This window comes from Pyxicephalus adspersus, chromosome 4, assembly GCF_032062135.1.
Source record: "Pyxicephalus adspersus chromosome 4, UCB_Pads_2.0, whole genome shotgun sequence".
Lineage (NCBI taxonomy): Eukaryota > Metazoa > Chordata > Amphibia > Anura > Pyxicephalidae > Pyxicephalus > Pyxicephalus adspersus.
In genome coordinates, this window is record NC_092861.1 from 130,625,992 (window position 1) to 130,648,524 (window position 22,533).

A 22,533-nucleotide genomic window follows, 5' to 3' on the forward strand; every position below is an offset into this window, starting at 1 on the left:
AGAGGTGAAAGCTTGTATCCTTCAAAGGGTAATAAGAGACTCATAAGGGGTGGTGATGTCAGGCAAATGACAGTCTTTTGTTCCATTTTTACTCTGTCACAGGAATGGAAATTAAATCTATTTATACCCTAATGAGCAGCCTGCTTTCATGTTTAAGCATCCGAGCACAACAGAAAATGTATAAAAGGGGAATTTCACCATATACTATGTTGTTCTTATAACTCTGGATTATTAAAAATGACATTGACACAGATAATTTGGCTTTCTGGTCTTCCAATTAGGATTAGCACAGCATTCCTTTATGTAAAAAAGATTCATTACCTGTTCAATCTGCAATGGGTAAAGCCGCATACACACGTGCAATTATTGTCATTGGAAAGGATCTTTCACGATCCTTTCCAAGGACTAAGGACTGCACGATGTATGAACAAATGCTGTACCACAGCTCTGTTCTGCTCTATGGATAGGGAAGAGGGTGAATGACGGGGCGGAACCCCACTTTGCGCTCTCCCCTTCCCCTGCATTAGGGTTGTTCGCCATCCCTCGTCCGCGGATCCGCCAGAACGGTCGTTCAGACATGGACGACGAGCCCTGTACACACGCGAGATTCCCGTGCGATATCGGCCCTGAGCCGATTAGTTATAGGTTAATTATAAACTTCCTTTAACATGAAGACAACACTATTTGCACTGCACAGCAAGGTTGTAACCATTGTGACCATTGTGATAAAGCAGTCCTATATGATATATCCCAAACCTGGTCATTTCAACTTTTGCTTAGAAGCTTAGACTGTTAAGAAATGTGGAAACAAATGAATAATAAGTGACTTATAAATTACTATTTTCTGAAGGAAGTCTATAAAACACAGCTATACTTAAAACATTGCAAGCAAGTAGGTTGGTTATTGCAGAATAGACAATGGGCCTAATTTATTAAAGCTCTCTGAGTCTGAAGAGGATACACTTTTATCAGTGAATCTGGGTGATCCAGCAAACTTGGAATGGATCTTGTCCAGAATTGAAAACATTTGCTAACACATAGCAAATGACTTTTAGGAAATCAGTTCCAGGTTTGCTGGATCATCCAGCTTCACTGGTGAAAGTGTATCTTCTCCAGCCTTGGAAAGCTTTAATAAATCAGGCCCAATGTCCCTTCTGTAATAAATGTAACCTACCTGCCTGAATACAATTTTATAATTATACACACCTCTCCGCTCTCTGTTGCGGGTGCAGACATCCTCACCCAGGCCTCTTCTAAGTTCAGTATCTTCAGCATGTGCCCCTTTATTAACCTATAAAGGTTTTATGGGCATTCTGTTGATTACTGTTTTGAATGTTAGCAGTTGCAGCTGCTTTGGTGCCTTACGTTTAAACAGAGTCAATGTAGTTTTTATAATAGGCAAAATAGGCAAAATAATTCGAATCTCAAATAGAATTTCTTCTTTCTGGGACTTTTTAGGTGCCTCTACATCAATACCAAGGACATGTGGAATCCAGACCCCGAGGAAGGAAGTCAGCGTATTGAAGCTGGTTAATGTTCACACTTTAATGAAGTGCTGGACTCCATGGAAGTAAAGGGTTGTTCTGTGTTCTGACCGTTATGGTGATGGTTCTCTAAAGGTGAATAATCAACAGTGGGGTGCTAGATTCACAGTCTTTGATTTTGTGAGAAATTTGATTGATTAATCACCTTATTGGCACAGATGTTTCATGCAAACAAAAAAGAAAACCAATTTGTCTTTGGATACAGATTGGAACTTTGATATAGGTTGTGGATTCAATATGTCCTTCTGAAAAAGCCTTCGGGTGAAATGCTTTAAGAACAAAATATGTATTATTTGAATCTATGTATAGAAGCTCAAGGTTTTATATTCTTTGTTGTGATCCGATCCACCCGCTTTAATAACAAATATTTTGTCTTTTTGTATTGGCCCATGTTGTTGTTAAACCACTAAGATGTACTTTAAATTGTGGTAATATTATTCTTGTACTGCACGTACCTTCACCTAATATTTATTAGATTTGCTTTTTACTTGTTTACTGTATGCTATATTTGTAATTCTTTTTTTTTTCTTACTATAATTTTTAATATCAGAGTTGGACCAAAGTTCTGCTTTGAAAAACAAGGATTAGGTAGGTCTTTAATGAAGAAAGCAATGTCCCTTCTGCATTAAAACATACTTACCTGCCTGCTCTCTGTCTTTATCTGCCAAAGAAATGCCGAGCTGCACATGCAATACCCTGTGGCTAATAGGACTGAATAAACTTCTGAGCACCTGTGCAGGAGTTGTGTCATCCTTACCAGGCCACTAAAAAATGGCCAAAGACTGACTCCAGGAAGAGAAAAAGAAGATGGAGGTACCAGTGCTGGAGGGAAGACAGGTGAGTGCAATTGAAAAATTGCATACAGGCAGGTAAGGTTATTTTATTCCCAAAGGAATATCGCCTGCACCTCCTGCAATAAAGGATCTTTTTTAAAGTATATTTATTGTATGCTTAATGTTAACCCACAAATAAAACCTAAAAATAAAAGAATAACTAAATAAGTGACACACCAACACTTAGAAACCACTAATTGCTTATTTTTACTTGACTTTTAGTCGCCCTACCTAATCCTCCAGCCAATAGCATGTGATGTTCTGAAGATACAACAAGAATACACAGACCCATATATTTAAAAGATACACATGCACTGTGTTTTAGCAGCTTCAAGTAAGAAATAAAGTATATTAGACACAATAATGTTTGTAATAAATATAAATATTTAATCATTTAAACATATTTCATTAACAAATGTCATTACCAATACTATGCATGTAGTTTATTAGATCACATCAAGAGTAATTTTGTAAACAGACAAAAGCACCATTGTCACATATTATGTTCATTAGTATATGAAATGAATAGTTTTTAGCATCTTTAATAATGTTCACACTGAATTACCATGTACAGTATTTAGATGTAGATTTAGATGTACAGATTTATCAATATTTCTTAAAGGAAAACTGTCCAAAGAATGCACAATGCCAGTCAGATGCCAGTCACCTAACAGTTTCAGAAATTTAAGACCACAATGGTAGCCTCCCTATTTTCTTGTCATATTCCTAACCCCCTTGGGTAAAATTCTTACGTTCTTCCCTGGCCTCAAAAGTTTCCCTGCACAGCCCCACCCTGCACCACCAAGCATTTCCATGTACATTATCTTGACATGGACTGTTATCTAGTGCACATGAACATCCCTATTCATTCCTGTGTGGTCCATACTCATGGCAGCCTCCAGGGATTTACTGGGGTATGTACTTTTCTAGAGCCGCCCCAATTCTCTGGAATGGTGTTGCTCATCCTATTTCATTCCAGGTTTGCTGGATCACCCAGCATCACTGATGAAAGTGTTTTCTCTCCAGCCTTGGAGAGCTTTATTAAATCAGGCCCATTGTGTGAGACTTCCCCCCACCTCCTAGATTGTAAGCACTTCTGGGCAGCGTCCGCTCCTCCTTCTGTGTCAATGTCTGCATCTGTCTGTCATTTGCACCCCCTATTTAATGTACAGCGATGCGTAATAGGTTAGTGCTATATAAATCCTGTTCATTAATAATAATAATAATAATAATAATAATAATCCATTTAAATGTAGTAAATGGGGTCACAGTGCACCATGAAAGCCACCCAACAGTTCCACAGATTTAGGATCAGGCGAGGCTTTCTTGCAGAAAAAAAACAGGCGATGTCTCTTCTACAATAAGCATTTTTACACGCCTGAGCACTTGCTTGAAGTCTCAAAATCTCTGAGCTGCCCATGCGCAGCTCAGCGTTGGTTGCTGGTATACCCGGCACATCCCAGCTTCCCCTGTGAGACTTATATCATCCTGGCCTGGGCAAATAACATAGTAGAAGATGGCAACAAGGTTTAAAAAAACAAAGAAGATAGCAGTGCCCGTGGGCTCTGGAATAGGGACAGCTGAGTATTACACTTTAAAGCTGTATAGTGCCTGGCAAAATTGCACAGTTAGGATCTTGGAGGCAGTGTTGAAAGTAAGTATCTTACCATTGGGTCTATGCTTGGGGGAAGGAGTTTTCATTTAAAGGCCAACTTCACTAGTAAAATCATTCATTAAGGCACCGCAGTAAGCACTGATGATTTATAAATGTGCAAAAATGCATGACAACCAATCATATGTCATTTCCATCCATCTAGAGCTATAGGACCAATGAAAGGTGATTGCTCATTTATAACTTTGAGCTATTGCACTTTGCACATTACTCTCTTCACTAGTAAATATTTATAATTGTATATTTAACATAACAATCACCCTTGGTTTGAGACATTTTCTGTTTTTGAAGGCAAACAGTAATTTTATTCAAAATAAAAAAGCTAAAAACAATAGATAAATCAGACCAGTATAATACAATAAGAATATATTACTAATTTATTTAAAAAAATCTTCTCTAAGAAATGTACTTTTGACCTTTAAGTTTTAGGCATTCAAAGGATAAAATACTACACTGCATGATAAAGAAAAGCTCAATGTTTGTTAAATAAACTATTTAACAGTTCTGTGTATAATGCCCCCTGAAATGTTATTTCCTGCTTATGTGACTGCATTTCCCAGCAGTGTTTTCTAACACTAATCCCATTCATGCTGCAAACATTGCAAGCTAATTAGTTGCTATAGGATACAAGAAACTGTTTTGTTAACTTAATGTTTTTACTTTTTTGCTAGCCACACCAGGAAAGGTGTAGGGGTGCTTGTGGGGAGGTAAGAATGAAGCTTCAGCCACTGGATCCTGTAATTGGAGATCCAGATGGAAGTACTGCATGTGTGCTGGCTCGCAACCAATACCCTGATGACCAGAATAAGGTTACGCATATCTTGCTGAAGCTTGCAATATTGTTCTTTTAAGCAATATTATCTTATTAGTGCAGTGAAAGCACTATGTCATTTCTGTAAACAATCTATTTAGCATACTATAATTTAGAAAGTCCTCATAGGAAGTTATAGTAACCAATGCATCATCAATCTTCTGGATATATATAGTTATATAAAAAACACACAAGTTTTACATTTCATGTTTTTAGAACTAATTACCTTTTGCTTTCATTTAACTTTATAAAATGCAATAATGCATTGCATGAGATAGATGTCCTTAAGAGGTCCTGGATGTTAATGTGACCTTTATGGCATTGATTCATTGATATGTTTTCCTTAAAATGACTAGGTTGTGAAACCAAAATCTAAAACAAAGAAAAAATCAAAGTAGAGTGTCTACTGTAAGTTCTTTTCTGTAGGGGTAGCTTTATTAAAGAGTTTTCATTAGCAAGAGAGTCAATTTAAATCCCACACAATGGCTTCTGTTCTTTTTACTCCTGAAGCCTCAGGGAGTTTACCCATAGTTCTACATTATTCTAAGGGAAGGAGAAGAGGAAAAAAGGTTTAAACAGAATTAAGGGGTAATAAATTCTTAACTTTATTATCAACAGAACCGGTGGACAGATGTCTGCCATTGTAAACGCCAACTAGGATTATTTTATCAATTGAAATTGTTTTATGGGATGCTCCTTAACTATAATGCTGACCCAATGGAATTAATACTTTGTGTCGCTGATCCACAAAACATGTAAAAAAAAAATATTACTTAGCTCTGATTTCACTTGCTAAATACTTGTTCTGGATTAGTGGTTTATAAAGGTAATAACCAGTCTTGGAGAGTGCAAGGTTTGTCTGTATTGGTCAGTTGGAATGCATGGACCACAGAACTGATTTTACAAAATCATCTATTAAGTCTTTGCTTAGAAGTTCCAATGGAACCAGTCTAAAAGTAACTTGTTAGTCCCTAATGGTACTGAACAGTTTTGAAAACTGCAATAACACATACCTTTCCTTACCTTGTTCAGCTGCACAACATACCAGGATGCTCTAGGGTTCACGTTTGACAGTTTTTATTGGTATCCCTCTCTCTCCCTAATATATATATTTTATTTAAGTGGTAAGAAGATTTGTGAAGAAATGTATTTATTAAGGCAACATACTTTGGTGACTTGGGGATGTATCTGCCAAGCAAACACTATTGCTATACTGAAGTCTGAAAGCTAAGTGGATACCAATGCCAAAGATTTCTCTGCTAGATTCCTATTAAATGGCATCTTGAAGTTTTCAAAATCAACTTCATATGTGAAACGTTCACGTAGGTGTTCTCTCTTTCTCATCAGGTCCTTTGTGGTGGGCTCTGAGACCCAAACCTTACAAAAAAAATACAAAAGATTAGGTTTGCAACAACAACAATTTAGCTTTTAACAGACATGCATGTACTCATCAAGAAGACTTAAGCAAATTTCAGTTCTGAGCTCTGCCTTCTTTTTTTGATGAAAGATTTTGTATCTATGGTATTAAAAATGCTGCAGAAATAGGACAAGATGTTTGTTTGATTTCCTAATAGATAATTATGCTGGTAACTCTGGAACCTCTAAATTTCCTATTACCCTCAAGATATAAAAAGCTAGTTGATGATTAAGCCTACGTCATCTATCTAAATCTGTGACCTCCAATTCAGAGATTTTGTGATCTGACTACTGTGCTGGTCCCTGTTCTCCTTACTAGAGAAGAATCTGTGCCTGAAGCCTAGAGCTCCAGTTGCTGGGTTATAATAAGTATTTAGCTGTCTAAATGAATGAAAACTATTTGTTTGTGTGTAATCTTGGGCATTAAATAAAAAAAAAAATCAATAATTTGTATTTAAGAAAGAATCAGAGCCTCTGCCAACTATTTGTATCAATTCAGTTCTTTAAAAACCACAAAAAAAAACTACAGGTTACCTAAGTGTGCTGTGGGGGCAGCTGGTTTATACAGGTTAATGGATATTCAATATAGCCTGAAAATACAAATCACACCTTGAGGTTAATGCCTAAAAGCATTTTTTGCAGGCAGGGTAATCAATCCCAACATCCCCAGTCATACCAAGGTAATGTAAGTGACAATAAGAACTCAATAATTAGGTAATTTTAATGTTCTGATGCCATACGAAAGAGAAACACAGTACAAATATGTACACATGCAGTTTTAAAACTGAAAAATTGTTGGAAAAGTTTGTAGCACCTCTATGTGCATAGCATTGTGGAGATGGGTCAACAATTAACATTAAACAAACTACCTGAGATCTTTCTTACCGTTTTAGGAACAAATGTGATGTCAACTTTCTTTGTTTCCGCCAATGTTATTAGTTGGTTGAGTTGGGCAATATTACTTTTTTTCTCTCTTGCAGAATGAAGTGCTTCTGTTGGCTTTGATATCTGTCAAACATAAGAAGTAAAAGCATATTAAGGAAATATACATCGCACAATCAGGTTAGATCAGTGTTGCTCAACCATGGTTCTGTGGAGTCCTAGCATTCCTCCAGAAGTTACTAGGGGTTCCTCGAGCAATGAGCAATTTGTGCCTCTCAGGTCGCCTTACCTGACACCAAAGATCTTTTTGGATATCTGTAAGGGTGACATTTCCCCATAGGCCAGCAATGTAAGTGGCATTTTTCCTATTGAATGCCACACTAATGTACTGTGAGCTTTGGATATAGTAATCAGCATTCAACCCAAAATTTTTTATAAGCAGGGTGAGAAGAAATTGTAGGCGGGTGGCAGCCCTTGTATTGTGACCCAACTCTTCATTATCCACCCAAAAACAGCTGTGTGGTTACTAAAAAGTGCTGGGTGGTCCACCTGGCTAAAAGGGGCTGGAGAGAACACTGGTAATTAATTCTCTGAACTTCCTCGAAAGTTAATTCAAGGGTTCCCCCCATGTTAAAAAATTTGGGAAAATCTGGGTTAGATTTTAAAATATATAATCCACAGATTAATATACTAAACTGAAAACTGGTAAAATAGTTCTAAAACATTTCTAAAAAGTCCTAAAATGAACAAAGTATTGAAAATGTCTGTGCAGAAATAAAATGTCTGAACTTGGCTTCATATAACAATCACTATTTCACAATTTAAACTAAAAAGTGCCATGTGAATTTCTAAAGTATGTCCATATATCAGTACTTCATCATACTTAAACAGTAAAACTATTACATGAAAAATGAGCCTTTTTGGAATGACTCCAGAGAAAGAAGCTCAAGTAGAATTTGTATCTGATGCAGTAAATTCATCTTTTATAGAGAAACTCCATAAGTTAACTGTGATGGAATTCTGTAGAAAAGCTCAAAGGATCACTGGAGAGTTTTAGAGGAGAAATAAGAGCAGTGAAAAATAGATGTTCACCCTTCATTCAGTGTGGAAATCTCATTTATAGGGTACCAATACTGGGTGATTATGTAAGCTGGCATTTGCTGACCTGATTGTTTGTTTTTAATACTTTAGCAATCACTGACCCTAAATGGGAATGCAGCTCTGGTGCTCCATTAATTGTCACATTTATCTACATGTTTGGTTCAGCTATGTGACTAAACCTACTGAACCAAAAAGATCAGCTTTACATCCAAGCAATTGGAATTCTTTACAATGAGAATGGAAAACAAAGTCACCATAGCTCCCAACTACAGGATTCTTGCTTTATTGTAAAAGCACAGTCACAACATGCTCAGTTCTGGGAAACGTTTGTAGGTCCCTTACTTAAGGTGATGCCACTATGTTGCCTTGAGGAAGGGATCCTGTGTGGCCCCAAAATGTTGGCTTTTCAAAATGCTGTGACAATGCTTTTACAACAAAGCAAGAATCTGGTACTTTGGAGTGCTGGTGACTTCATTTTCTGTTTTCATGAGTTCTACACAACATCATTGGATGTTGTCATTTCAACCACCCTTTCACTACAAGGTCTGTTTGCTGTGGGAGGTGCATTTTTATCATGGAATTTTCTTCACTAGTGGTAGCTTTCAGAATCTTTCCCTAAAAGTCTGCTTTACGAAGTGAATTTGTTTTTTAGAAAAAACATCAAGTGCATAAATTATTAAAATTAATAATAATTATTATTATTATTATTAATAATAATTATTTATAATAATAATATTATTAAACAGTATTTATATAGCACTAACATATTACACAGCACTATAAATTAAATAGGGGTTGCAAATGACAGACAGATACAAACAATGACACGGGAGAAGGAGAAGACCCTGCCCAGAAGAGCTTACAATCTAAGAGGAAGCAGCATACAATAGGAGGGCGGATATGGAATGGTGGGTGAGGGTTTTAAGAGACAGAAGAGGTAGGGCATATGTTCAAAAATAATTATCATACCTCTTGTTTAACAAGTTGATCTGGAATCGCAGGCGCCTGGGGTTTAGACACTCCTTTTGATTTCCCCTCCATTTTGCCTCCCCGCTTGCTGCCCTTTTTCTCTTTTGGTTTTGGCAAACTGTCCAGTTTGGCTTGAATCAAGTCAATTAATCTGTAGTCAGCATAAGCTTTTGCAACATCAAGAACATTTTGTCCTTTTAGAAGAGCAAGAGATTAGGAATTCCATGTAATATCAGTTTAAATGAATCAAATAGATATTATATCCTAATAAATATTTAAAAAAAAACATTGTTTGGTATATGCAGTGTATGACAGGCTATAAGTTCTATTATTATATATGTATGTGTACATTATTATGTTATATTATATGTCTTCTGAAATAAAGAGCATTTTCTATACATTGGGGATGAATAAACACAGGGAAAATACACTACTCCATCAACTAAATTGCAAATGTGAATAAGGATCCATCTGGACTGCACAAAAAGGCAGTGTGGCAGTATGAAAAATTTTATTATACACAAGAAATAAGGAGGGGTTACAGGATGGCATAGTGTAAGGGTTGTGGTTGCAGGGAAAATGAAGAGCTGGTGTTAGGGTTACTGGGGTTGGTTAGTGTTACATGGGGGTTATTGGGAGAATTTGTTCGGAATCTTCAGGTAATAATTCTACCAACAAAAAGCACCAGAAAATATATGCAAAATCATTACCTTTCTTGTTCACTATTTGTACTTTTGCTCCAGATTTAATCAGGAACTGGGCACAGTCTAGGCTTCCACTTTCTACAGCTCTCATTAATGGTGTGGATCCATTTAGAGCGACTGCATCTATCTTGGCTCCATGTTTTATCAACAGTTCTGCTATGTCTTGCTGGCCTGCATGACAGGCATGATGAAGAGGAGTCCACATGAAATTATCACTTGCATTGACATCAGCACTGGGACAAAGAAGCAACATCATATTAGGCATCATGGTCCACGTAAATGCTTTAACATGGAAAAGGGTTAATTCATAAGCTTCTCAGCTCCGCTGATTGCTCCTCTCCGTGATTGGCTGAGGAAAGGGAAACCCTGATGATGCTTGAGCCGTCATCAGGGTTTCCCTTTTCTCAGCCATTCAGCACTAGAGGTAATGGGGACAAGTCTCCCTATTCATGTCTAGTGCCGGTTGACTGAAAAAAGGAAACCTCAGTTATCCGGAAAGAACACTTATCTGTAATTGGCCATTCCCTGTGGGTGCCGGATAACTGAGGTTCTATTGTATTACTATTTTCTAATACTACTACCTCAAATTTATTGATTGTGTTTATATGAATATGTGAATGTGAATATATGAATTTTTCTAACTATACCATCAGCTGGGACTATTTCTAAAGTTTATATAAGTATTACTAATATCACTAGAGCTGTAATGGATAAAAAAAGGCACAGGGCAGCATTGGTGTCCTAGGTTTTTGCATTGGGCTTGTATACTCTCCTTGTGTATTCATCGGTCCGGACATGTGTTTTTACAAATTCTAAATCACCAAAAAAATAAATACTAATATATTTACTTAGATTTCCCCCCCCCAAATGGAACGGAGACTATGGTAGGGACATTAGATTGTGAGCTACTCTGATGAACATGTACGTGTTACAATTGTGGGTTCTCCGAAGTTCTGTAATATGTTGGCACTATATAACACATAACAAATGCATATGAATAGTAATACAGATACTGGATAGTGTGGATGGGGTGGGGTACCTGGAGGGCTGGATAAAGTACCAATGCTGTTATCCTTGCTACTTTATACTGATGTTACCTAGACCTTGCCATTACCCTGTATGGATATGTTTTTGTACCATTGGTCTATACTTGTTTCTTAGGTGTTAAAAACCTTAATAAACAGGTTTTTAAAAACTAAATGAATAAAGAATAGTAATACAGATACTAAAACTATTAAAATAATAAAGTATACCCTTTTCCTAGAAGGAATTTGACAATGTCCATGTTTCCATAAGCACATGCAGAAATCAAGGGTGTTTTATAGAAAACGTCTTTAACATCCACAGGTACTCCTTCTTCGAATGCTTTTTTCAAAGATTCTAGGTCTCCAGCCTTGGTGGCAAAGTTTATATGAGTGTACACCTTTTCTAGATCATCCACATACCACCCAGTATCATCCGTCAGAGGGTTTTGAGGTGGGTGGTCACAGTCAAATCGATTGAGGTCAGTAATATTATGAAAAGTTTCGATCATAAAGTTTGGAGGTCCACCATCTTCCCGACGTGAAATTAAATGACTTGGCATTGTACATATTGGCACAGTAAGCGTTTTCTTTCCTTTTTTCCCTTTTTTCCCTTTCTTACCTTTCTTCTTTTTAGGCCCATAAGAGGAGGTAAGAAAAGCTTTTTGTAAGAACTTTGACCCTTTTAAAAACTCCTCAGCATTGATATTTCCTCCACGTCCTTTTTCGTGCTGATGTACAATAGTGTCCAGTTCTTCACTAGTGACTGGGGCTCCCATATCCAAGAGCAATGCAACAAATTCCTCTCTTGTGACCGTTCCATCCCCCGTATCCAATGCAGCAAAAGATTCTCGAAGGCCTGCCTGGTGCTCAAAGGACCAGTCGTGAAGTGTTATGGCCCAAGGTGGGTTGGGGTTTTTTACTCCTGGCTTTGAGTATTTTTTGAAGAGACGCATTGCTTTGCCCAGTTCCTTCATGGCAGCCTTCAATCGACCCTCCTTAGCAACAGCTTTGGGAGTCAAAGCATTTATATTTTTCCAGTTCGGGTCGCAACCTGCCATGTAAAAGGTAAAGGGTGAATTTACCGACTATAAGTATAAAAATGCAGATCATTGTTATCATGGATATAAAGCAGTACTTCATCCTAAAAGATAATCATGCTGTATGCCTTTCTATATAGAGAACAGTTATGTCACATGACTGAGGAATGTTTCTCATAAACTCACATAACTGGTTTATTGAAACGCAGCCCAACGTGTTACAATGTGTAACTGTTAGAAAATGCCCATCTGTCCGGCAACTCTGTGCTGTGCACGATCACAGTATAAAACCCTGTTTGTTCTGTCCAGCAATGTCATTTGCAGCAGCCAGGAGAACTAAGATAGCAGCAGCCTCTGCTTCCCTTTAGTTGTGAAGCCTGATGGATTTATGGCATCCCCAGCATCCATTGTTAGGCTGGGCACAGCTAAAGGGGATTCTAGAGGCTGATCAGCTCCAGACTCCTGCACTGCTATTGGCTGCTGGGACTTTAAAGCCTCTCTGCTTCCTGTCACCAGTGCCTGATGTAGTGTGTAGCTGGGCTAATCTTTGCTGAAGTGTGTTTTCATCTGACTTATTGTTGCTGACCCTGCCTGTTTCTGATCTTGTGAGTTTTTGCTGCCTGAACCAACCTTTGCCTGTGACCCAGACTCTGCTTGTGTTTTTCCCTTCGTACTTCATTTGGTGGACAGTTATTCGGTGTATGACCTCTGCTCTGTATTCTGGACTTGGCTCTGTGGATTCCTAGTACTACTTCATCTGTGGGCTCCTGGCTTGCTGCCAGTCCATTCCCAGACACCATCTCTTGCGCAGTAAGTCCTGGGGGCAACCGAGTGCTGGGAGACGTAACCAGTCTCCCGAGGCTGAGCGGGGGCTTGCTCTAGGTGAAGACTGCGGTGTTATATTGGGGGACTGGTGTCTGGTGAGGACTGTTGCTGACCAGGGCCTTACAGTAATATCCCAACCTAAAAAATGCACAAGACCCCAACACACAGCAAGACATATATTTGAAGCCCCCTGCACAGATCTGTGATGGAAAAAGGGGTCTTGAATGTTTTTTTATAATTTGGGGATACTTGCTAAAAGCCTGCAGAAGATGTATGAGCGCACACAGACACATGAATATGCATATTACCTGAGCTATGTTTAACATTTGAAATCAAACACTACTTTTCACATTAGAATTTCAGACATCTCTGTGCAATGAGAAGGAATCCCCACTTCTGAACTGAAGGTTGCCTACCCCTGATTTACAGAAGCCTCAGCTGTTCAGAACTAAAGATCTAAAAAAGACCAAAATTACTGATCCCTTTTGAACAGGTATAAAGATGCATATACAAAACTGTTAAATAACATTTCAATACTATACAAATAAACCCCATCATTTACCTCTTTGTCCAATGAACTTGCAGCAATCAGCAAACCCTCCGCTAGCAGCATGATGAAGGGCTGTGTTACCATCCATGGCAATAATCCCCATATCTGCCTTGTATGCAGACAGCACCATTAGGATCTACAACACACAAACAATTATTCCAGACTCACACTTGCAAACATGTTATAAATTATTTTTCGTAGCTATCTAGTTCTTCTTTGTGTATACAAGTTCTTTTGTATCCAGTCTCCCTGTTGTAGAGAATTCTTTTTAATTCCTGCCCTGATAAGAAGTCAGGGGAATCTACCCAATGGGGAGTCAGAAGGCAAAAAAACTTGACAAAGTTGGCTGAGCTTGGTTTATAAACTTGAGATAAACTGATTCAGGCATTCTCAAATAAAAAGTAAATGCTATGTTCAGTAACTGAAATATTATAATGAACCTCCTAATTTTCTTCCATGGATCATCTACTCACTTCCAATTGGTTTCTATGTGTCTTGTCCCACTTTTCTTTTATCGGTTTTCAGAATCTGGCTCTTGTGCAGAAGACAATTTCTCACAGATATGCTAAATATCAGCCAAATTAGTTTGATTTGATCCTTATTGGAAGATATTTGTCCCAGAGGATGGAAAAAGGGTAAAACTTGTTGTCATGTTAATCCAATGAGGCGGAGAGCCCTGGAGTATACTGATGATGAAGTAATAATGTAATATATATTTTCCCCGAAAAGTGATGGTTTACAAAGGGCACCCAATAATGTATTTGTACAGTCAAATTCACTAGCTTTAACCTACCTTTACTGTTACCTGTACTTGCACCCTACCTGTAAAACAATTTATTATTAGAAGAAATCTGCAAAAAAATCTGACATACCTCCAAAAAACCCCCTTTGGCAGCAAAATGAACAGCATGGTATCGCTGCTTGTCAATAGAGTTTACATCTCCTCCTTTCTCCAAAATACTGCGAACAACCTCCAAAGCTCCTTCTCTTGCTGCTTCCATTAAAGCAGTGCGTCCGGTCTTCTAGATATGCAATAGAAGGGGATACATGTATATTATATTAAAATGTAATTTCCAGCCAACAGATTTTTAGTTAATGCTGAACTTTTACTTCTCAAAAGCCTTGGTTCCCACCTAAGGTCCCTTTGGATACACACCTTTGACAGTGCCCATAGGCAGTCCTCTCTTGCTATAAAGTGTTAGTGCCGTTTAATGCAGCATTTTTACCCCACATTGGAGTGATGATGTGAGAAATTGCAGAAAATGGTAGCACCAAAACTTCTAAAAATAGTACCCTCTATTTCGTTACCTTAGTAATTTTATATTATTTTTATTCTATGTCCTTAAAAGCCACAGTTTAAAAGCTTTTCTCTAGATCCTTTGCTCTTAATGGAGACTGTGTGTTTTCTATTGATGTACGCCGCCTTTGGTTGTGTGTCTGTCTGACTGTAATAATGACATTAGAATAAAGGCTCCTTCTAGCAGAGAGATTGATTTGTTTACTCCCTGGATATTAACACTGTAATATGATCTGGAATACCTTGGCACTATATAACAAATGTTCTCAGATACATTGTTATGTTTCTTTGATTGGTCAGATTGTTTGTCTTAATGTCCTTAGAGTGATATGATAGCGGGAACCTTGAGCACCATGTAGGCCACCAATGCCACATAGGTCAAAAGGTAGACAACAGAGTACACGTGAGCTGCCAAATTGGCTCACAGCTAACAGCTAAACAATGTCACAGAAACAGTGGAAATTAGCACCCTACAGGCAAGTACGGATAATAGGCAGTGACAAAGTTGAGCTACAAACAACAATAAAATGAATACATAAAAATAAGTATGTCCCCTACTGGCCCTATGTAGGGAGCCTTATGAGACAAAAATATGGCAGCTGTCATCATGAACCTTGTATTTAAGAATGCTGGCTCCAAAGTTGTTCCCCTGATCCTTTTTACTTCCTTAGCAGTTATGAAGCTGGAAACAGCATTTTTCCAGCCTAAAGGGAGTGATCTGTTCTGCATGCTTTGTTTTTGTATTAGTTGACAAAAGAGAAAATTTTAATTTTTATCTATTTTTGAGTGTATTTAAGGCTCATGCTGTAATTGTATCTGACTACAGTGTTAAACAAATGGCAATATAGATGTCACTGATGCAAAAAGGGGTTCAGTGTTCCCCTGTAGGATGAAGTTTTTTATTTTGTTAGTAAAGTCCCCAGCTTGTGAGTGATTACTACAGTATATTTGCCATATTAATTACATGATCAGGAACCAACCATCAACAGGGACATATGTCATTGACAACAGTAATTTAAAGCCCCCAGTCAGGTCAAGCTTGACTTACGTAGGCAAATTTAGGATTAAGCGATTTGCAGTAGCCTTTAGCTCTACTGATGATTTCTGGATGCAGTTTCCAAGGAATTTAGACCCTGCCTGTGTTTTTTCAACATACTAAATTGGAAACCCTCATGTTAACTTTAGTATAATGGACTACCATAAGTACACTACATTGTATACAAAGTGAAAATCGAAGTTCCTACTGGATTGCAAGCATTGGGATTAGCCCCTTTTTCCAGCAACTTCAGACACATCTCTTTACATTCATGAGCATTTTCACATGCTACCAGCAACACTGGAATTCCGTTGTTAGAAGCGTTATTAACATCGGCTCCACAATCCAGAAGTAACTGAAGACAACGAAGATGTCTCTTGGTCGGGGAGATGCAGTAAAACAGGACTCCTTGTTAAAGAAAAATAGACATAGTTATATTCAAGATTTATTTCATTTTAAAAAAAAACAAAGATGGAGCAACCAAACTGGTTATGTTGTTTAAAAAAAACTGGAATATATAAGCTGTATTATACATAACCTGGTACTTTATTTGTGGCTTTTTGACCAGCTGGTTTAAAAAATTAAAAGTCCCAGCAGAATGAGATAGTTGACATTTATAAATGTGCAAATATGACCATACTGTATGTGGATGCATCTGGCAACGTTGTCATGTGCATGGTGAGACCCTGGCCTCACCTTCCAAGGAGATGGCCCTAAGGTACAGGCAGTAAGGCTGGCTTAGTGGTGAGCACTCTTACCTTTGCAGCACTTAAGGTGCGTACACACTTCCAATTTTTATCGTTCAAAATGAACGACGAACGAACGACGAACGATCGATTGGGCAAAAATCATTCATAAAAAAAGTAACCAACCACGCCGACGAACGAGGAAAGTCGTTGGAAACGAACGACCGGACCGGCGGATCGGATTGGACGACGATCGTTGACCATCGTTCGTGTGTACGATCGTTCGTTGATCGTCCATGGTCTGAGCATGCGTAATGAACGAACGTTCGTTCACTTTCCTGTCGTGCACATAGTTCCTCTATCGCTCAAACGATCGTATCTATTGTGTGTACAATATCTACGAACGATCGTGTCGTTACCTCTATGTGCAGGATCGGTGCTATACGATCGTTCGTAGATATCGTGCAGGATCGTTCGTCGTTCGTTTTCCAACGATAATAATTGGAAGTGTGTACGTAGCTTTAGTCCCAGGCTCAAATCACAGCCAGGACTCTGTACAGAGTTTTATCTTCTCCATGTGTTTGCGTGAGTTTCCTCCCACATCAGAAAAACATGCAGCTAAGCAAATGGGATTCCCCTCAAAAATTGTCCTTAGACTGTGTTAATGATATATGACTATGCTAGAGATATTAGATTGTGAGTCTCTCTGAAGGATAGTGATAGTGATGTGACTATGGACATTGTAAAGTGCTGCCTGATATGTCGGCGCTATAAAAATGATTCAAGTTTCCCAGCCTAACACCGGCACTACCTGCAGAATTTGCTGGTACCACTCATCCCCTTCTATTCCCTGCACAATCACATGAACAGGAACATTCTCCAAGGCAGAACAATCTTGTTTTCTGACCCAGGCGATTCTGGCTTTCTGAGAAGCTGACTACCATTGGAAATCTATAGGAAGCTTTAGTGAGATGTTCTAATAGGCTGAATGACACCTAGGGATCATAAACCTACAGCTTCCAAAACCTGTCCTTGCTGCTGTACTACAGTAATACGTAAACTGCATGAAGACACAAGAAACAAAAATGTGATACATACAAAACTCACCAAAACTTTCCTAAATAGAACCATATACAATGCATATCTATTCTACATCATATCACTGTTACTACTTCAACAAAGGTTCACTTGATTATCGTACAAAAATCTGGATACTTATTGACGATTTATTATGTAACCAGTGGGTAATAACTACCTTTTCCTTCTTTATTAACAATGGTCATGTCAGCCTGGGCTTCAGCAAGAACTTCCAGTACCAGGTCATGTCCTAATTCTGTTGCTTTCATGGCAGGGGTGCACCCTTTTAGGTCTTGTATATCTGGGTTAGCTCCAAGGGTAAGTAAAAAGCTGCACATATCAACATTATTAGCAACAGCAGCCATGTGTAGAGCCCCCTCTCCATGGTGCGGCTCTGTGAGATTTATGAGGTTTGGGACTCCAAGTTTGGTAAGTTTTTCTATCTGCTCTTTGTCCTGATTCCGAACACACTGAAGTACTTTGTAGATCTGTAATGTCTCCAGTCTTCCATCAGCTACAGTTGTCTCCGGCTCCATTTAATACAGACGTTCTGGTTATGTTCCAGCTGCAATGACAGCACAGAGCATTAAGCAATCATTTAAATTTATGTAGCTGAAGCCTGCAATAACTTGAGTACCATTATCCAAATAAGTACATTAAATGTATGCTTCAAAGATGAAAATGCTGCATTTAAAGGAGAACATTAGGCAAACAGTTAAACACAATTAAAATATTACAGTATGCATGCACTTTCTTAGCTGTAATTCTATATATATTGATTTAAGCACCCCTGCTCGGCAGTATACATGGGGTAATGACTTCTCTACTTTGGGTAAAGTGGAATTAAATGTATAAGGTGACAAACCACAGGCAGGCAGGTTCTTTATTGCAGGAGGGACAGGTAAGGTCCCTTCTACATTAAAACAAACTTACCTGCTTGCTCGCAATCTTTTCTGCATGTACATGCACAGCTCAGTACAAATCCCAGCAAAGCTGCCTGCTAGAACTGAATAAACTGTTGTGGGAGTTATATAATTCTGACCTGGCCAATCAGGTTGGATATCATAAACCCAAAGAGGACCATATTATGGTGGTGCCAGTGACAAAGGGCCCTATTCATTCAAGCTCTCCAAGGCTGGAGAGGATACACTTTCATCAGTGAAGCTGGGTGATTCAGAAAACCTTGAATGGATCTAGCCAAGACTGAAAATAATTGCTTAACAAAAAGCTAATAACTTTTAAAAATCCATTCCAGGATTGCTGGATCACTTAACTTTACTAATAAAAGTGTATCCTCTCCAGCCTTGGGAGAGTGTTAATAAATCAGGTCTAAAGGGAGGAATGTAGTGTAGCCCCAAAAAGGTTTATTTTTACCTGTCCCTTCTGGAATAAAGAACCTGTCTGCTTGCAGTTTTTTACTTAGTTCTGCTTTAACGCATGTCTAAACAATCATTTATTATACTGCAGCTTACCAGTTCTTTGGTGTACTGGATGTATTATTTGTACATTTTCCCAGCCAGTGACACACTTTCTGTTCTAGAATGACAACGATCGCTCAGGGCTCATTCACACTTGTGCAACACAATGAATGGTGATGAATAATTGTGTGTTTTGGTGCATTGCATCAGAACAAAAAGTCATGTTTGATTTTTTGTCCTTCAAGGTGCATTGGCAGCTCATACATTTATATGGGCTTGCCCTAATGTAATGTATGTTAACGGGTTACATAACGCATAATATTGCAACACACCGGGACTGAAAGGTGAGAATGGGTCCTCACTGTTCCTTTAACTCTTTCTTAATGAGGACTCCTCCTGAGGTTGTTAGGGGTTCCTTGAGCAATAAGCAGTTTGTACCTCTTAGGTTGATTACCACTGACACCAATTATATTTTTGTCTATCCATAAGGCTAATATTCTTCCCAATGGCCAGCAATGTAAGTCATTCTTCCTACTGATCACAAAGCTAATGTACTGTGAGCTGGGGATTTAGTAATAATAGAAAGGGTTCCTAGAAGATTTGAAAGTTATTTCACGGGTTCCCTCATGCTAAAGGCTGCTTTGGTTACATGTATACCGGAATACGCTGGAAAGAAGTGCAGTAAGTGTATGGTTACTGATAGGAGGTGAAATCAGGCTTTGGGTAGTAAGGGGTTCTCACCCTCATTCTTGTCTGAGCAGTCACAGGTATCTCATTCCAATATTTTCCCAGTAAAAGAATTGATGAACGTATAATTAGACAAAGCTAATATGAAGAAACATGAACTTTCCAAAACTAGCTCTGCCTTAATAATATTTCACATATTAGATTCTGCAGCCTCACCCACACACTCACAGAAGTATCACAGTTCAGAATCATATACCAGAAGATTACAGGTCTGTCCAGAAGAATAATGAAAAGCCTGGATAATCTATCTGCAAGGGAATGAGTAACAGGGATTATGTAATTGTGGGTGTAATTAGTTTGTATGTAGTATCTTCCCTCCTATTGTGTGTTACCTCCACCGCCTCCTAGATTGTAAGCTTTTCAGGGCAGGGTTCTCTCTTCCTCCTGTGTCACTGTATGTATTTGTCTGTCATTTGCAACCCCTATTTAATGTACAGCACTGCTTAATATGATGGCGCTTTACAAATCCTGTTTAATAATAATATTATTATTGATATATAATATGAATAATAATAATAATAATAGTGCATATGAGAAGGAAAACTTTACTAAAAGATACAGATCTGCTGGTTGACATGTCAAGTATTACAAGGTTTATGGTGAAGCAGAGGGACATGTACAAACTAAAAGAAAGGAAAGTCAGGACAAAACTGCTTAGCACTGCCAATAACTCCTCTGTTAAAGCCTATACAAATAATTATAATGACGTGTAATGATAGGGATTCACTGGCACTTCTGCTTTGGCGTCAGTAAATAAAACTATTGGTGGCGGAACCTTAATCTGCTTTTGTGGTCCAAACCATCCTTATACCTGTCATTATTTTAGATAATGATACTTACTTCATACTTACTTATTCAGCCTGAATTGCTGCTGCCTTGTTTGCTAATATTGGAACTCCCATCCCCTCTAGACATAATAAACTAACACAACCTCCCTGGACCTATTCTTCATCTAGGAACTCCAAACTCCAATACTTACAACACACCCCTTAGAGAATCATAAATCCACCCATCTAATTTCACCACCCAACAAACCTAAAGTCTCTATGATCCCCTGAGGAAGCCTTAAGGCGAAACGCGTTGGTAAATGAGACATCGCTTGATCGTTTTTCCAGTAATATTTCATATTTTGTTATACCGACAGTTCAGTTGAGCTATGTCTAGAAATATATCCTTTGATTTATATATATCTTACATACATCTATTAAGTAAAATATCCCTCCCCCTATTGTGTGAGACTTCCCCCACCTCCTAGATTGTAGGCTCTTTGGGGCAGGGTCCTTTCCTCCTGTGTCACTGTCTGTATTCTTCAGTCTTTTGCAACCCCCTATTTAATGTACAGCGCTGCGTGATATGTTGGCGCTATATAAATCCTGTTTATTCATTTCAGTTTACTTTTGCTTTAATTTCCTGGGTGATTCAGTAAATCTGGAATGGATTTTTTTAAATCATTTGCCAAATTTTTATTTGACAAATGTTTGTAGTCCTCGACCAAATCCATTCCTGGTTTGTTGGATCACCCAGCTTCACCCATGATAGTCTATCTTCTCCAGTCTTAGACAGCTGTAAAAAAAAAACAGGCCCATGGTGTATAACCCTCTTGAGAATAAATGGGACTGGTAGTGAGCGGAGTACAAACGCTGGTTCTTTCAATGCAGAAGTGTGGACAGCTGGGAGGGCGCTAGCCACCAGAAGCTGCATGGGAATACTTGCTAGGGTTGCAGGTCTGATGCTGGGCTTTCCTGTGTATGGCACAACTTTTAAAGTGAAATTTTCATTAAAAAAAAAAAATACCAATTACCCTTCGCAAACCAGGCTCAGAGAGTGCCGTGCTGTCCCGGCTTCTTTCCAGCTCAGACAGAACACCGCGCACTGCCATCTTCTCACATCCTGATTTTGCACAGCACAGGCACCACATAGATGAGTCTTCCTGCAAATGTTGGAAAAAAAAAGTGCTGATCTCACTGCGCATGTCTAAGATCCGCACTTCTTTCAGGAAGGTCCTTTATGACGCATGCGCAGAAGGAGCACCTCCTGGGGTATGTGGCGTATGGATACCAGGAGGCTGCACAGTTACCCTTTGGTGCTTATTCAAGGGGTGGGGCCGTTCCCCAAAAAATAAAAACACATCCGCTTTAACAGACTCAGGTTGGGTCCCATAACATTATTATTATTAATAAACAGGATTTATATAGCATCAACATATTACGCAGCACTGTACATTAAATAGGGGTTGCAAATGACAGACTAATACAGACAGTGATACAGGAGGAGGAGAGGACCCTGCCCCAAAGAGCTTACAATCTAGTAGGTGGGGAAGTATCACACAATAGGAATGGAGTCCATTTAACCCTTCCACACACATGGTCAGACCCTGACACACACACATAGATCTGTACCCAGGCACAATGCTGGCTGCACATTACCTCTGTGTTCGGGAGATCACTCGGCTGCTCCCAGCATGATGCACACAACACTCATTTCCCAGGAACTGTGCAGGGACGCTGTGTTTTATCTCCATGACAACCAGACGGCGGACACTTCAGGAGCGCGGTGTGCGCATGCGTCACTGAGTCCTGCATGGCGCAGGCGCAGTGTTAGAGCTGTTTAATAACTAATCCGTTCTAACAATAAAGATCGCTAATCTGTTTTAGCAACGGCGGTATTCTGATCATTATGAAGCTTTGCATATCATTATCCCATTTCTCGTATTCTGTGGTTGTTGCAGCATTGCCCTTTGTCTCTATGGAAAGAGAAGTGGCAGATGAATATGGGGCAATTGAGATGTGGCTGAATGGATTTTAGAGCAGTTTTATTATTTATACATTTGTGGACTATTGGCTTTATTATCCACACCTATATATTACTGCGGTATCCTTCCATTGCCATTCATTATATAAATA

At 38.7% G+C, this 22,533-nt stretch overlaps 1 protein-coding gene across 1 annotated transcript; it reads right to left on the bottom strand.

Moving 5' to 3' along the window:
• Positions 1-2,762: 2,762 nt before the first annotated feature.
• On the bottom strand, positions 2,763-22,214 carry ANKEF1 (ankyrin repeat and EF-hand domain containing 1). Its single transcript, XM_072409629.1, has 10 exons — positions 22,057-22,214; positions 17,644-18,030; positions 15,911-16,110; positions 14,242-14,391; positions 13,382-13,505; positions 11,186-12,008; positions 9,939-10,165; positions 9,229-9,422; positions 7,162-7,284; positions 2,763-6,237 (listed from the first exon to the last, which is right to left on the bottom strand). Exons 2-10 carry the CDS (start codon positions 17,999-18,001, stop codon positions 6,088-6,090), a joined length of 2,349 nt encoding a protein of 782 aa, XP_072265730.1. The 5' UTR covers positions 18,002-18,030; positions 22,057-22,214; the 3' UTR covers positions 2,763-6,087.
• Positions 22,215-22,533: the final 319 nt, after the last annotated feature.

Coding starts and splice junctions, on each gene's coding strand:
- ANKEF1 (XM_072409629.1), bottom strand. CDS start 18,001: ATGGAGCCGGAGACAACTGTAGCTGATGGAAGACTGGAGACATTACAG. Junction 9,423..9,938: donor ACAAATAGTGAACAAGAAAG/GTAATGATTTTG, acceptor CTCTTCTAAAAG/GACAAAATGTTCTTGATGTT. Junction 7,285..9,228: donor ATCAACTTGTTAAACAAGAG/GTATGATAATTA, acceptor TATGTTTGACAG/ATATCAAAGCCAACAGAAGC.